This window comes from Suricata suricatta, chromosome 3 (assembly GCF_006229205.1).
Source record: "Suricata suricatta isolate VVHF042 chromosome 3, meerkat_22Aug2017_6uvM2_HiC, whole genome shotgun sequence".
Lineage (NCBI taxonomy): Eukaryota > Metazoa > Chordata > Mammalia > Carnivora > Herpestidae > Suricata > Suricata suricatta.
In genome coordinates, this window is record NC_043702.1 from 435,674 (window position 1) to 448,839 (window position 13,166).

Consider the following 13,166-nt stretch of genomic DNA (forward strand, 5'->3'; position numbering starts at 1 on the left):
GTTTTCTTCAGATGTCATATTAGGTTGGTTTGAATCAAAACCCACTAAAACACAAAGAAGGTCTCTCCACACTGCATTTTGTTGATGCCTCTTTTGTCTATTTTAATATATATAAGAATTTTCTTCTTTTTTAAAAATACCATTTATTTATGAAAGCAACAGGACCATTTGGGCTGTGGAATTTCCCGCATTCTGGATTTGTTGATTGTGTTGTGGTATGTGGTGTGTCTCCATGATCCTCCTATTGCCTAGAAGCTGGTAGCAATGTCTAGATGCTTAATTTGTTTCGGGTTTGATCCCCCCACCCCCACCCCAGGGTGTATGGCGTGGGAGGGAGGACAGGCGTCAAGAATATACCCTAGATTGTGCTGTGTACCATATCGCATTATACCAGGAGGCATACATCTGTGGTTTGTGGTGTTAAAATTGACCAGTGGACACTGTCAACAGGCTGATTCCCTTACATTCTTTATCAACCAGGGATCTGATGGGTTTCATCCCCATTTTGCTTGTGTCCATTATTTCATTGCTGTTTTGGTTTCCTTCTGCTGCTGCAGTTACCACGGACCTGGCTCAAGTCCGTCTTGCTGGGGTAAGTCAGGTGCTGGCGGGGTCTCCTGCAGGCTGGAGGAGAGAGTTTGTTACAGTTTAAGGACACTTGTGACTAACCTAGGCCCCCTGTGCAGCTCTAGGTCCCCCATCTCGGCCGTAACCTAGTTCATCTGTGACATTCACAGGCTTCAGGAGTGAAGAGCCGGGTGTCTTGGGGGACAGTAATTTAGCCTATAATTGGCAAGTGCAAAATGAAGATTTGTCTATTTCTGCATTTATCAGTTGGCATTCTCCCGTAAAGAAGGTTTCGCATCCCAGTTCTGATTACTCTGTAGTACAGTCCTTCCCGCCTTTCTCATGGTTTAGAACACCCCGGGACTGGCAACCTCCGAGGTGACAGCGTTCTGGCGGCTTCTTTCTTCTGGTCTCGTAAACCTCCGGATACGTATATAATTGTGTGTCAACCCATTCAAGCCATGTTTTGAATCTCATATTATTCCCCAAGTTGGCTCTGTGTTCTTTGGATGTGACCCTGTTAGTCTGTAAGTGCTTCCTTTCTGCCACAGCAAGGCGCCCCGCCTCATCCTTATTCTGTTCCCGCCCTGAGATTTTTCTGAGGAGCCCCGTTCCTGTTGGTGGCGAGTGGTGTTTAGATGCGCGGTCCATGGGCTGGTAGGGCTGCTCGCTGCCACTGTGTTGTTAATCATGAAAATAAAGCAGTAAGTTGTTTTACCGGCAAAAATGGATTTTATTGGAGAATAACAGAATTGGAATTCAAGACATGCAAGCTGTGGCAAGTCTAAGAGAGAGGAGGACCTGCGTTAAGACTAACACCGCGTCCTTATAACCAGTGTCAAGGAGGCCACTCTTTGTTGCTAGAGTTCTTCTTCTCCTTTCTACGAGTGAAACACCTGTGAATCGTGCGACAGTCAGATGAATTTGGCCTCTCTCCCTTTCCCCTCCCTTCTATGAACACTGTTTCCTTCCATCCTCTCTTTTTGAAAAGGTAAACAGATAAGTACATACTCAGTGTGTGGGTGTCAGGCGCGTGTGTAGACACAGTACTTCTGATTCTAGAGGAAGGCAGCTCCTCGATTCCTGCCTGCTGTCCTCTATCGCCTTTATTAACCGTGTACCCTGGACGCCGCGCACACTCAGGTGCGGAACCCTCTCCCTTGCCTTTTACGCTGCACGTCGTTTCATGGCCCGATGCGACGTGCTTTGTCTGCCAGCCGCCTCCTTAATGGAAGTCTTGGTTCTTCCCAGACTTTGCTGCCCTTCTGTGTAACCCTCCTGCACACAGTAGGTAGCGTCCATTCCAGATAGCTGCGAGTGTCTGTGTGTAGTTGGCCTCCGGGTTCTCTAGTGCTGGCGTGTGCCCTCCTGCTGCTGCTCCTTCCTCCCTGTGTCCTCACCCCACGGCCCTCCTTGGTTGGTGCTGGTTTTCTAGTAGTGGGATCGGTAGTTTGTTCCCGCCCGGCATACCGTTCTTTCTCGACAGGTGACACGCCTCAGTTCCTGCTGCCCAGAGGCTCTGACAGCGTGGTGGCCTGCACTGAGTCCGGGCTGTCAGCGGTCTGACGCGGGGCAGAGGAAGACCGTCGGCTCTGGTCTGTGTGGCGGCCTTGTCTTGCTGCACCTCGGTGTTGAGTTCTTTAGGGCGACAGCTAACCCGGGAGTGTTCTCTAAATCTAAAAGTGCGGTTTGCCCCTGGAGCAGACTCAGACAGCACTGCAAGAGGTCATGGAGTCCCATCTCCTCATTTGACCAATGAGGAAACAGGCCGAGTGAAGAGGTGTGACATGTCCACACTGAGTGTCCACCAGGGCTTAAAACCCTAAAGAGGAGAGTCTCCAAAGACTTGATTTTTCTGATATTGTTTCTTTGGAGAGAAGCATTACATTTCCATGTGGATAGGACTCGTCCCAGTTCCCAGGTATTTCTACCCACGGCTCCAGCTAACTTGGTTTCTCTATTCTAGCATGATGTTTCATGAGCGTGGCTCATTGTCTTTTTCTATGCAGATTGTAGGAAGAAAAAACATCTCTCAAGTATGAATCCTTGCCTTTGGTCAAATTGTAATTATATTGTTTCTTATAGTTTCAATGGGATACATAGGCAGAAGATCAAAAGAATTTTTTTTAATTGTAGGACTGAGGGGGGTACTGCCAGAGCCCTCCTCCGCAGGCAGGCCACCCCCATCCTGCCCTTCCTGCCCTCATCCCAGAGCCGCCATCACCTTGAGGTGGGACTTGCAGTGGCCCCCAGTCCGTCGCCGCTCTGAAACCTGTTACCATGGCGTTCAGAGACACAGATGACCCTTGGGTCACAGGATGGATTTCCACCTGGAAGTAGTCGGTTCCTGTAACGAAACAAAGAGTTTTAGACGTGGAGGCGGCCCAGAGAGGGGTCTGAAGAAGCCGTCACCGCAGGCGGGCCCAGTGAGCCCGCCCCCTCTCGTCTTCCTGTCTGCTCACAGGACGTGTCTCTGCGGTCTCTCCCTGTCCCTCACTTGTCCCGGCTCTGTGTGCTGGGAGCTGGGTGAACTCACCCCTTCCTTCTGTCCTGCTCTTCAAATACACAAGGACAGTCTTGGGTATCCCACAGTTCCCAGGGGCTTTGACGAGTTCGTGTGAGGCCGCCTCTTTGTGCGGTCAGCGGTCCCTCACCAGGAAGTGACCAACAAGAAAGTCCGACTTCAGATTTCTTGCTGATGCCACAGTCTAATAAAACAGCAAAGAAAATAATTCAGGTGACTCTGCCTTTCACTGATTTGTGGTAGCTATTGCCACTTAATAATACCTCTTATTTCCCTCTCCAAATGGAAGTGTCTTTGTGGGAAAAGTAAGGAGCATCATCTAATACAGAACTAGGCCTCTCCTCAGTAATTCACATGAGCACTTAGCATGTGTCCACTCATAATTTCCAAACCTTTTACAATACACCGTTGTTGGGTAACCCCCCTCCTCCGTCCAGCTCTGATCCTGGTGTGTCCGGCGCCTGCTCTGTGCCCCCTGCTCCCCCCCCCCCCCCCCCCCCCCCCCCCCCCCCCCCCCCCCCCCCCCCCCCCCCCCCCCCGTGGCTGGGCCGTCCTGGAAGTGGCTCGGGGGCATTCTGTGCACACATGGGCTGGGCTCCGGCTCTAACACTGCGGGCCGCAGCCTGGTGTGGCGCAGGGCGGCTGCTTCCTCCTGACTGGACTTGGGCACTGGTGACATAGTTGAGACAAGGACACTTACTCATCCACCAGTCTTTTTTTAAATGTGTATTTAGTTGAGAGAGACAGACAGACAGACAGCCCGTGGGGGAGGGGCAGAGAAAGGGGAGACAGTCCCAAGCAGGCTCTGCAGCTGTCAGCGCAGAGCCCAACGTGGGGCTTGAGCTCACAGACTGAGATCATGGCCTGAGATGAAGTTAAGTCAGAAAGATGCTTAACTGACTGAGCCACCCAGGCGCACCCCATTCCCCCATCATTTGGTACAGGGCTGCAACCTAGCGTCTGAGGGTCTGCTGACTGGATTGTGCCTACTCTTTCTACACAAACCAAACGTGTTATCTAGGACAGTCAGCCTCGGTTTCTTTTAAGTGGCTCAAGACAGCACGATTAGAGTGTCAGATTCCTTGAGGTTTTTAAGAATTGTTCACCTAACCACCATAATTTTTTTTTAAAGCCACCTGCCCTCATTGAGAATTTCAGTGTGATGAGCTGAATATTCGTAGAACCATTTCAATCTTCCTTCCTTATTTTGTATTATTTGGTTGTTTTTTTTTTTTTTTTTTTGAGAGAGAGAGACAGAGCATGAGAGGGGGAGGGGCAGAGAGAGAAGGAGACAGAACCGGAAGCAGGCTCCAGGCTCTGAGGTAGCTGTCAGCACAGAGCCTGACGCGGGGCTCGAACCCACGAACGTGAGATCTGACCTGAGCCGAAGTCGGAGACTTAACCGACTGAGCCACCCAGGCGCCCCTGTATTATTTGTAAACTACGTGGTTCCACCCGTTAACAAGCGGGGCTGGCGTAAATGGGTTTGGGAGGGAGCCGAACCTTAGGGTGGCTGGAGGCCATCTGTGCCTGGCGACTGGGCCGGTCTTCTGGCGGGTGGGGGCTTGGGTCCTTCAGCAGGTCAGTCAGGAGCCTTGGGGCCCTGCCATCATCTGTGCACCCAGCCCCTTGCTAATAGAAAGAACACCAATGTGCAGTGTTTTGCTCCCACGGAAATGCTAAAGTCCATTTGTTTTTCAGCATGTACATGAGCACATGTGGGAGAAATTCTAAGAAGTAGGAATTGCGGCATCAAAGAATATTCATATTTTAAGTTAGGATACAACATATAACTCAAATTCTTCTCCAAAGAGATCATATCAGTTACTCCTCCAGCCACACCAGTGTTCCTGTACCTCTTCTGACACTCATAAAACTGCATTTTTGCCAAACTGTGAGGCGTCATGTAGAATCTCTTCCCACTTTGAACTTGCATTTTCTTTTGTGCAAATCGAATATCTGCATTTCTGTAAAAGATGTTTGTATCTTTGGCTCTTTTGTTTATTTATTTATTTTTGGGTGATTAATGGGTTTTTGGGTCCTTGGAAGAGATACTGTGAACTAAACTTGGCCCAGAAACTCTTGAGGTCGCTTCCTGTGCCACACACCCTAGGGTGCTCGCGGCAGCAGACGTGACCCACACAGTGCCCATCTCGTGTCCCTTCCCCTCATCTAAATTTATCTATTTTAGGCAAGAAATTTGTAGTAAATTGACTTGGGACTTTTCTTTGAAAAGTTTATAAACAAGAAAACACTTTTTCTCAGATTACGTTTCTGCTTTGGTTTGGAGAGCCAACTTGATAGCACTGTTATTCAAATAAGAGTTTCATGTAGAATTTAGAACTTTCTATTATCCACCTTAAAAAGGCAAAAAATAAACAACTAGAATTAAGTCAAGAATATATTTTGTTTAGCCCAATCCGAAACATTGTTTTTTCCTGTAACCGATCCAACACCATCAGTAAAGTGTATTACACGTTTTCATGTGAAGTCTTACGAGTTCGGAGTGTATTTGAGGCGTAGGTCACTTACAGTGTGAAGCAGCCGCATCTCAAGTGTTGTAGCCACGTGTGCCCAGTGTATGCTGGCCGGCATGGCTCGGAAAAGTAGTTTTCATTTAATTTTATGGAAATCCATTAACTTACTCTTTTGAACCTAATATTTGTCTCATCTGATTTTTTAAAAATGTTTGTTTTGAGAGAGAGAGAGTGCAAGAGTGTCTGCGAGCAGGGGAGAGGCAGAGAAAGGGGTTGAGAGAAAATTCCAAGCAGGCTCTGTGCTGTTAGCGCAGAGCCTGGCGTGGTGCTTGGTTTCCCAAAATGTGAGACCGTGACCTGAGCCAAAGTCGGGAGTCCTAACTGCCTGAGCCACCTAGGTGTCCCCATCCTGTCCGCTTTCTTAGGAGTTATAAGGTGTGCTCATCTGATATATGTTCTTAAATTAGACTCTAAATAAATGCTGTTCTTTATTCAGCTGTATAAAGGTATGCTGGTGGGGCGCCTGGGTGGCTCAGGAGGTTGAGTGTCCAGCTCTTAATTTTGGCTCAGGTTATGATCTCAGAGTTGTGAGATCGAGCCCTGCATAGGGCTCCACACTGGGCACAGGACTCTCTCTTTCCCTCTTTCTCTGTCCCTTGCCTGCATGTGCACGCTTCCTCTGTCAAAAAAAAAGTAAATAAACTTAAAAAGAATGCTGATTGTTTCAGCATTCATAAATTAGTTGATTTCATTTAGTGGAATTAAATGCTAATATTCCCATACAGTGAGGCGGCTACTGTAGGGCAGTTTATCTTCCTTGATCTTTTTAACAACTTACAAAGGACTCAAAGGTTTATAAACAGGAAACTTGTAAACCTTGAGAGCCTAAACAGCTTGTCAAGGTGACCCAAATAGGATCTGAGCAAGATTCTGAACTTCCGTCCTGCCACCAAGCCTGATGTTCTTTTATACAGTCTGTTCTCACTGTGGCTACTCCTAATGACTTAGTTAAAACTTAGGTTAAAGAGAAATACATGCAATCTAGTAACAGTGTCAGTGAAGACAATTGTCACCCGCTCTGTCACTTCCCGAAAAGAAAGGACACTGATGCAGCTAGTGGGGAGAGAACGAAGGGGTGCAGTGGAAACCATGGACTGTGGCGATGCGTTTCTCTGTCATCTGAACTTGGATTACTTTATTTATTAGGGAAACAAGGCTGCCAAGTTGAATGTACTTCTTGTAATAAATATTCTTTCTGAGCCAAAGAAAGGAACCTAGTTTTGATGTGTTATGAGAATATGCTACCAGTCAACTTGACGCTGCAGTTTATAGCCAAGCATAAATAAGCTTCATCGTAAAAGAGTCTTTTTAGTATATGTCAGCTATCGAGAGGGATGAGAACATCCTCTCCTTTGCCCTGGCCCAGCTTCCGCACTCAGCACGGGAGAGCGGCTGCGCTGAACACTCCATCCCTCCGTGCCCACTTCTTACAGCGCCGCGGGGCCTCTGAACAAGTCATCAGAGCTGAGCGGCTCCCACCCACAGCCTCAGAGATGTCCCCTGGGCCCCCATTCTTCCTCACCCCGATCAGCAGGGCCCCACCTTAGTGAGTCCTGTCAGGTAATTAGTGAAAGCAAGGAGGGTAAGTCTGCGTTATACACCTCAGTCTGTTCATCAGCCGTCGGCTGCTGCTAGCAGTGCGCTCGGGGGGTGGGGGGAGCTTTTGTCCGCGAGTAGACGGCTAAGAGTAGGGCTGTGTCTTGTGGTATTTGCATCTTTGGCCTTAGCTGGCCTTGTGAGTGGTGTAAAGTAAGGACCTACACTTCTTCCTCATCTGGATAACCCGTCTTCCCGGGGGCATCAATTGTCAGTTCACCCACAAGGCCATCTGCTAAAAGTGACAGCTGTCTGCTAAGCTGGCTGGCTCGGCGCCTCTTGTCCGTGTCATTGTTCTCTCTGCCTGTCCCTGCACCAGCGCTGCACTGTCTGAAGTACTGTAGCTGTAAAATCTCTGAGCTGTAATTGGCTGTTCATGGCCTTTGATCTTTTGTGTACGATTTGTTGCATAAATGTAATTGCATATGTAAATGTTTTTAAAATTATATACTGAAATACAGTATTATAGAAACGGTATGTAGAAATACTGTTGTCTAAATAAAAGTTGCATATAGTCTGGCTGCAGGACTGCACAGGCGCACACAGCACACCCCTTTCAAGGCACAAGTTGCATTCGCGCTGCATTTCCAGTCTGCTTAGGGGCGGGTGGCATGACTGAGTCTTCTTCCTATATAGGTAAATGTGGCATTTCTCCATTTAGTTAGGTCTTTTCTGTCTTTTTGACAAAGGTTTTTAGAACATTGTAAATTCTATTATTTTCTTACTAGATTTATTTCTGATGTTTGGTGCTGGTGTTCTGGAACATAATTGATTTTGTGCACTGATCTTGTTTCTCGAAAACTTTCAGTTCTCACAGCGTGTCCACAGGTCCTCCTGGATCTTAGTCGTACTGCCTGTGAACGCTGTAGAGGGTGGTGTCCGGTTCGCACAGGTTTTCTTTTTCTTGGATTCACACAGAGACAGCACTCCGTTTCAGCCTGTCGTCTTCATGATCCCGAAGTGGAGGCTTAGAATGAGGGCTTCCGGTCGACACCAGAACTGGCATCTGGTTGGGGGAGCGCCCCCGTATGCGTCCTGTTTATCAGGAAGGGGCAAGTTCTATCCGATTCTTTATTGGAATGTTTTGAGGTGATAAAATCCTTCTTGCCCTGGTGTAGTAAGACGATTAATTACTTGGTCTTTTTGATATCGCAGCACTTTGCATTATTGGAATAAAATAGACATTATCATTATATATTATTTGTTTTGACGTTCTAGGTCAGTTTGCTAGATTATTTAAGTCGACAAAATTCATACGTTCTTTTCTCTTGCTAGCCTCGTCTGGGAGATGTTCGAGTCTGCTGGCTGCGTGAGTGAGCGAGCGGGGAGGACCGCTCCGGGCTTCCTCACAGGGGCCCCTGCGCCTGTCTCTGTTGACGTCTGTGTATTTGTTGCTTTGAAAGTTGGCGAGAACTGGTCATGTAGACTTTGCATTTCTAACATACTCGATCTTTTTTTTTTTTTTTTTTGGCCTGGCCTTTTTTTAAGACTCAGCTGGAAGTTGTATTTATTCTCTCTAGTGTATGTCTTTTGTTTCATTAATTTCTTAACTGTATTTCTTTCAACGTTCTTTAGATTTATTCTATTCTTCTAATTTCAGGAGAGCATGATTAAATTTTTACTTTTTCCTCTTCACTAGCATGGTGGCTCACGGCTCGCGGGCTGCCTTCCACAGGTTCGGGGGTATAACCCCTTCTTGTTCAGTTCTGGATATTTTCAGGTTTCTTCTTTGACCCATGAGTTATGCAGAAGCAAGCTTTTAAATTTCCAAGCTTCTTAAAATTTTAGGCTGAGTTCTATTGATTCTGTTGTAGTCAGAGAATGCTGGTCACACTGTTAATTCCTTGCCGTTTGTTTTTTGTTTTGCCTTAGCTGCTGCTGATTTTTATAAAACTGAAACTTCTGCATACGACTGAAAAGAACGTGTTATTTCTAGTAACTGGGCAAAAGCTTACACTCCCTTTTCTTCCAATAAAGTAGGTTTATTAACTACATTGTTTTAATTATCTGTAAAGTTTTAATCTTCATAATCTGTGTTACCAAAACAATGAGTCTGCCTTCCTCTCTAATTCTCGATACCTCAGCCTCTCGTAACCTTCCTACTTCTGTATGTATTTTGTAGCTGTGTTTTTAGATATGTGTATAATCAGAATTGATTGGGATTTTTTATTCTTGACCTTCATAAGGCTTCTTATCCCCTGTCTGTTTTATCTGAAATTAATATGCCTCCGGTTTGATCAGTTCGAGTTTGCTTGGAGTGCCCGTCCATCCTGCACTCGGCCTCTGGGTCCCCACAGCTTAGGTCACTTACGTCACTGATCGCTGGGTTTTGCACTCATTAGATTTGTACCACATTTGGACTCATTTCTTCCGTCATAGTTGGTGCTTCGTTGGTCTAGCTTTTTCACTGCTTGTCATTTCCTTCTCCTGCTTCTATTCTGTTTTCTTTTCACTTCTCTTTTAGTTAATAACACTAATACAAAGTATGTAACTGGTAAGTAATCATGTATATTGTATGACTGCCCCTGTACAGAGCACCTAATTCAAGATCTAGAACATTGCCAATAACTTCTGTTTGAATGAGAGTCTGTTTTTTGGTTTGAAAGTTAAAAACTGCTTTCACTAGATTGTCTTTAAGTTTGTATCATTTATTCAACAAGGGTTAAAATTAGAATCTCTAACCTCTTCTCAAATAATGATCCTGAAATAAAGCAACTTTAGTTTGCTCCTTTTACCTCATATCTTATTGCTGCTTACAATTTTAATTGAATTTTTATTTTAATTTTTTCCATGTTGTATTGTTACTAGTGTATGGTCAGCACTTGTTTCCCTTCGTCTAGGTCACTGGTTTCTTTCCCAGTATCCCTCCTGCAGAGTTCTCTGGCTTTCACAGTCTTCTTGCTAGAGGGCGTCCTCAAATAGTTACTCTAGCAGGTTATCCACTAACAGGAATGTCTTTCTCTTCGCCTGCATGTGTCACTTTTACTCTTGTCCTGAAATGAGATGAAGGTACCTCCTTCAGCAGTTTCCAGGTCTTACTTCATTGTCCCCTGGTGGGCAGTGTGCGCTTCCGTGGCGTTCCTGTGTAGATAACCTGTCTTGGTACTAGTTGCTTATTGGTTCTACTCTTGTCTTTGGTGGTCTGGGGTTTCACTGTAGTGTTCCAGTGTGGATTAGTTTAAATGACCTGCTAGCTACCTGTTTTGTCTCTTACATGGGGTTGGGTGGGTATCTTTGCATTTTAGAATTTTCTCTATTTTTTCAGTACTGTTCTGTTCTTTATAATTGTTCTTTCAGAACTTGTATTAGACATATGTTGGACTTTCTTATTCTCTTATCTATAGTTCTTAACCCCTTTCATATATTCTATTGATTAAAAAATTTTTTTTAATGTTTTTTTTATTTGAGAGAGAGAGAGAGACAGTGTGAGCAGGGGAGGGTCAGATAGAGATGAAGACATAGAATCTGAAGACAGGCTCCAGGCTCTTGAGCTGCCAGCACAGAGCCTGACATGGGGCTCGAACCCATGAATGCGAGATCATGACCTGAGCCGAAGCCAGACGCTCAACTGACTGAGCCACCCAGGCACCCCTTGATTTTTTTTTTTTTAAACTACCTGTGTCTTACATCTTTAATCACATCAGGATTGTTTTTACAGTCTCAATCTGATAGTTCTGTCATCTGAAGTTCTTGAGTCCAGTCCAATTTCAGTCTTCATTCTTTTTGAATTTTGGACTTAGAGCCCCTCTGCAGTGTAGGTAGACTTGGGGACATCGTTGGTCGCCTGGTATGAGGTTTTTCTGCTGAATGAGATTGCTCTCTGATTTGCTGATTTCTAGGTTTGGACAAGGGTGTCTTGGAAGAATAGGGTTACAAAGATTTGAGCCCTAAGCCTTTATTTAGAGTGTTAGTCAGTGGTTGCTGCTGCTCAGTAGGGGTTCCCACCTCCTGCACACGCCCACGGGAAAGGACCTGTGCTGGTGTGCTGGGGGGCTTGTTTTCTATCCCCCTCAAGGGCCTACCTCTTGCTTAGAGTTAGTAGTCCTTTTGGGGATCATGGCTCTTAAGTGGGTGGGAAGGTGGAGTTCTGGGTTTTTTACCTTGAGCTGGCCCACATCTTCTCCCATGTCCCCTTGAGGCTGAAAACCCAGATGTCACAGACTAATTTTCACTTCTTGATGTAGCCATAGGGGGCTCACACATTATCCGGTGTGATTTTAGCAGGATCCAGCCCTCTCCGAATTTGCCTTTACAAACTGTTAGGTTCAATACACTGAAGCTTCCTGGAAAGAAAAGCTGGTCATAATTTCAGCAGAGGGGTGCCTGGGTGGTTCAGTTGGTTAAGCATCAGACTTCAACTCAGGTCATGATCTCACACCACGGTCAGTAAGTTCGAGCCTGCATCAGGGTCTATGCTGACAGCTCAGAGCCTGGTGCCTGCTTTGGATTCGGTGTCTCCCTCTCTCTCTTTGCTCCTCCCCTGCTCTCACTCTGTCTCTAAAAAATGAATAAATGTTAATTAAGAAAAAAAAAATTTTTATCAGCAGAGAAGCACCCTGGGATGGTTTGTAGCACAAATTCAACATTGGATTATGTAATTTTTTTTGTTAACTGTATGGTTTTTAACCTCTTTCAAGGCCTTCCATGCACCAGCTACTGTGTGAGCTTGTGTCTGTGGTGACGTCCAGGCTTCACTGGAAGTTCCTTGACAGTGGACCTACCAGCTGCTGAGAGTCCCTCCACCTTCCCTCTTTATCCCACCCCCACCCAGAGTCCTGTGACTTCAAAACAAAACAACTACACAGCACACTTGTCTGAGCTGCTGGCTGGCCAGGGTGGACAGAAGGCCGACCTTACAGACATTGATCACATAGTGAGGGGTGCTGCAGAGTTCCTTGGTGCGTAAAGAGGTTCTCCCAAGTCTAACGCATGGCCCCTGTCCAAGTCCTATCCTAGGGACTTCAGGGACTGCTTTGGCAGTGGTGGATTTGTGTCTGCCTTCTTGGGTTCCTCTCCCCCCAGTGAGGTCTGAAGGCCCCTGCTGGCTGGGCGGGGCCTCTCCCCTCGCCTTCAGCTTGTATGTACAGTTGCCCACTTGACCAGCCAGTGAGCATTTCACACATCACATCCCCCTTGTGAGGCTTTGCAGCCCACTCCCCTTCTCCATTCCAGTCTTCCTTCAGGCTCATCTCCTTCAGGCTCATCTTGCTGAGGGCAGCCAAGAACCTCCCTGCCATTCTTAGCTGCTCTCGTGCTCAATGAGGACCTTCTTGGTGCTACCTTCCAAATTTGGCCACCTAGTTCATGTACCATTGCCAACCATCATGGAAAGCTGGTGTCATCTTCAGACAACTGCAGTAGCCCAGCCCCCCAACCACATACTTTGACTGCATTTCACTAAAAAAGCACATCTGGTCATACCTTCTGCCAGTCGAAACTCAGTCATCCTCCAAACCCAAGCAACACAGGCTGTGCTGACTGTCCCTCGTGTGTCCCCCACTGCTTCTTGCCCTGTGTGGCCCCAGGTGCCTGCGGTGCCCTTCCATAATTCACTCAGGATTCTACTCGTGACACTCCCATCAGAGATACACACTGATAGGCGTTCCTGTGGGAGACCTGTACCCTTGATTTAAAAAATCACCAGCAGTTCTCACTATGCGAGGAATGCAAACCTGACGGGTGGAATTCGCCTGAGGGTAGGGATCTTCTCTCCTGCTGGATCTAGGGTTGTGCACATAGTAGGCACACCCCTGCTTACCTGGTTGATTGAAGGGGATTTAACTGATTGCCAGTGAATAGAGTAGGGATATTTGTGGAGGGAGGGGTACGAGCAGCTGAACCACTCGGGAGTGAGAGGTAAGGAAAGTTTGCTCTCCGAACTTTGGGGCCGGGCAGTGTTTGCATGGAGTTTGGTTAGCACAGAGTGGGGGGTTGTAAATGCG

At 46.6% G+C, this 13,166-nt stretch overlaps 2 protein-coding genes across 2 annotated transcripts in view; one reads left to right on the top strand and one right to left on the bottom strand.

The window, feature by feature from the left end:
- Positions 1-13,166, top strand: part of HDLBP (high density lipoprotein binding protein) — a 66,377-nt gene that overhangs the window by 17,298 nt on the left and 35,913 nt on the right. The window lies entirely within an intron of this gene.
- The window catches only part of LOC115288682, a 15,103-nt gene continuing 2,458 nt past the window's right edge, over positions 522-13,166 (bottom strand). Inside the window, exons 5-7 of the mRNA XM_029936150.1 lie at positions 3,104-3,275; positions 2,792-2,914; positions 522-624 (exon numbers count right to left, since the gene is read on the bottom strand). Of these exons, the coding sequence (XP_029792010.1) occupies positions 558-624; positions 2,792-2,914; positions 3,104-3,275 (362 nt within the window). The 3' untranslated portion in view covers positions 522-557. The remainder of the gene's footprint in view (positions 625-2,791; positions 2,915-3,103; positions 3,276-13,166) is intronic.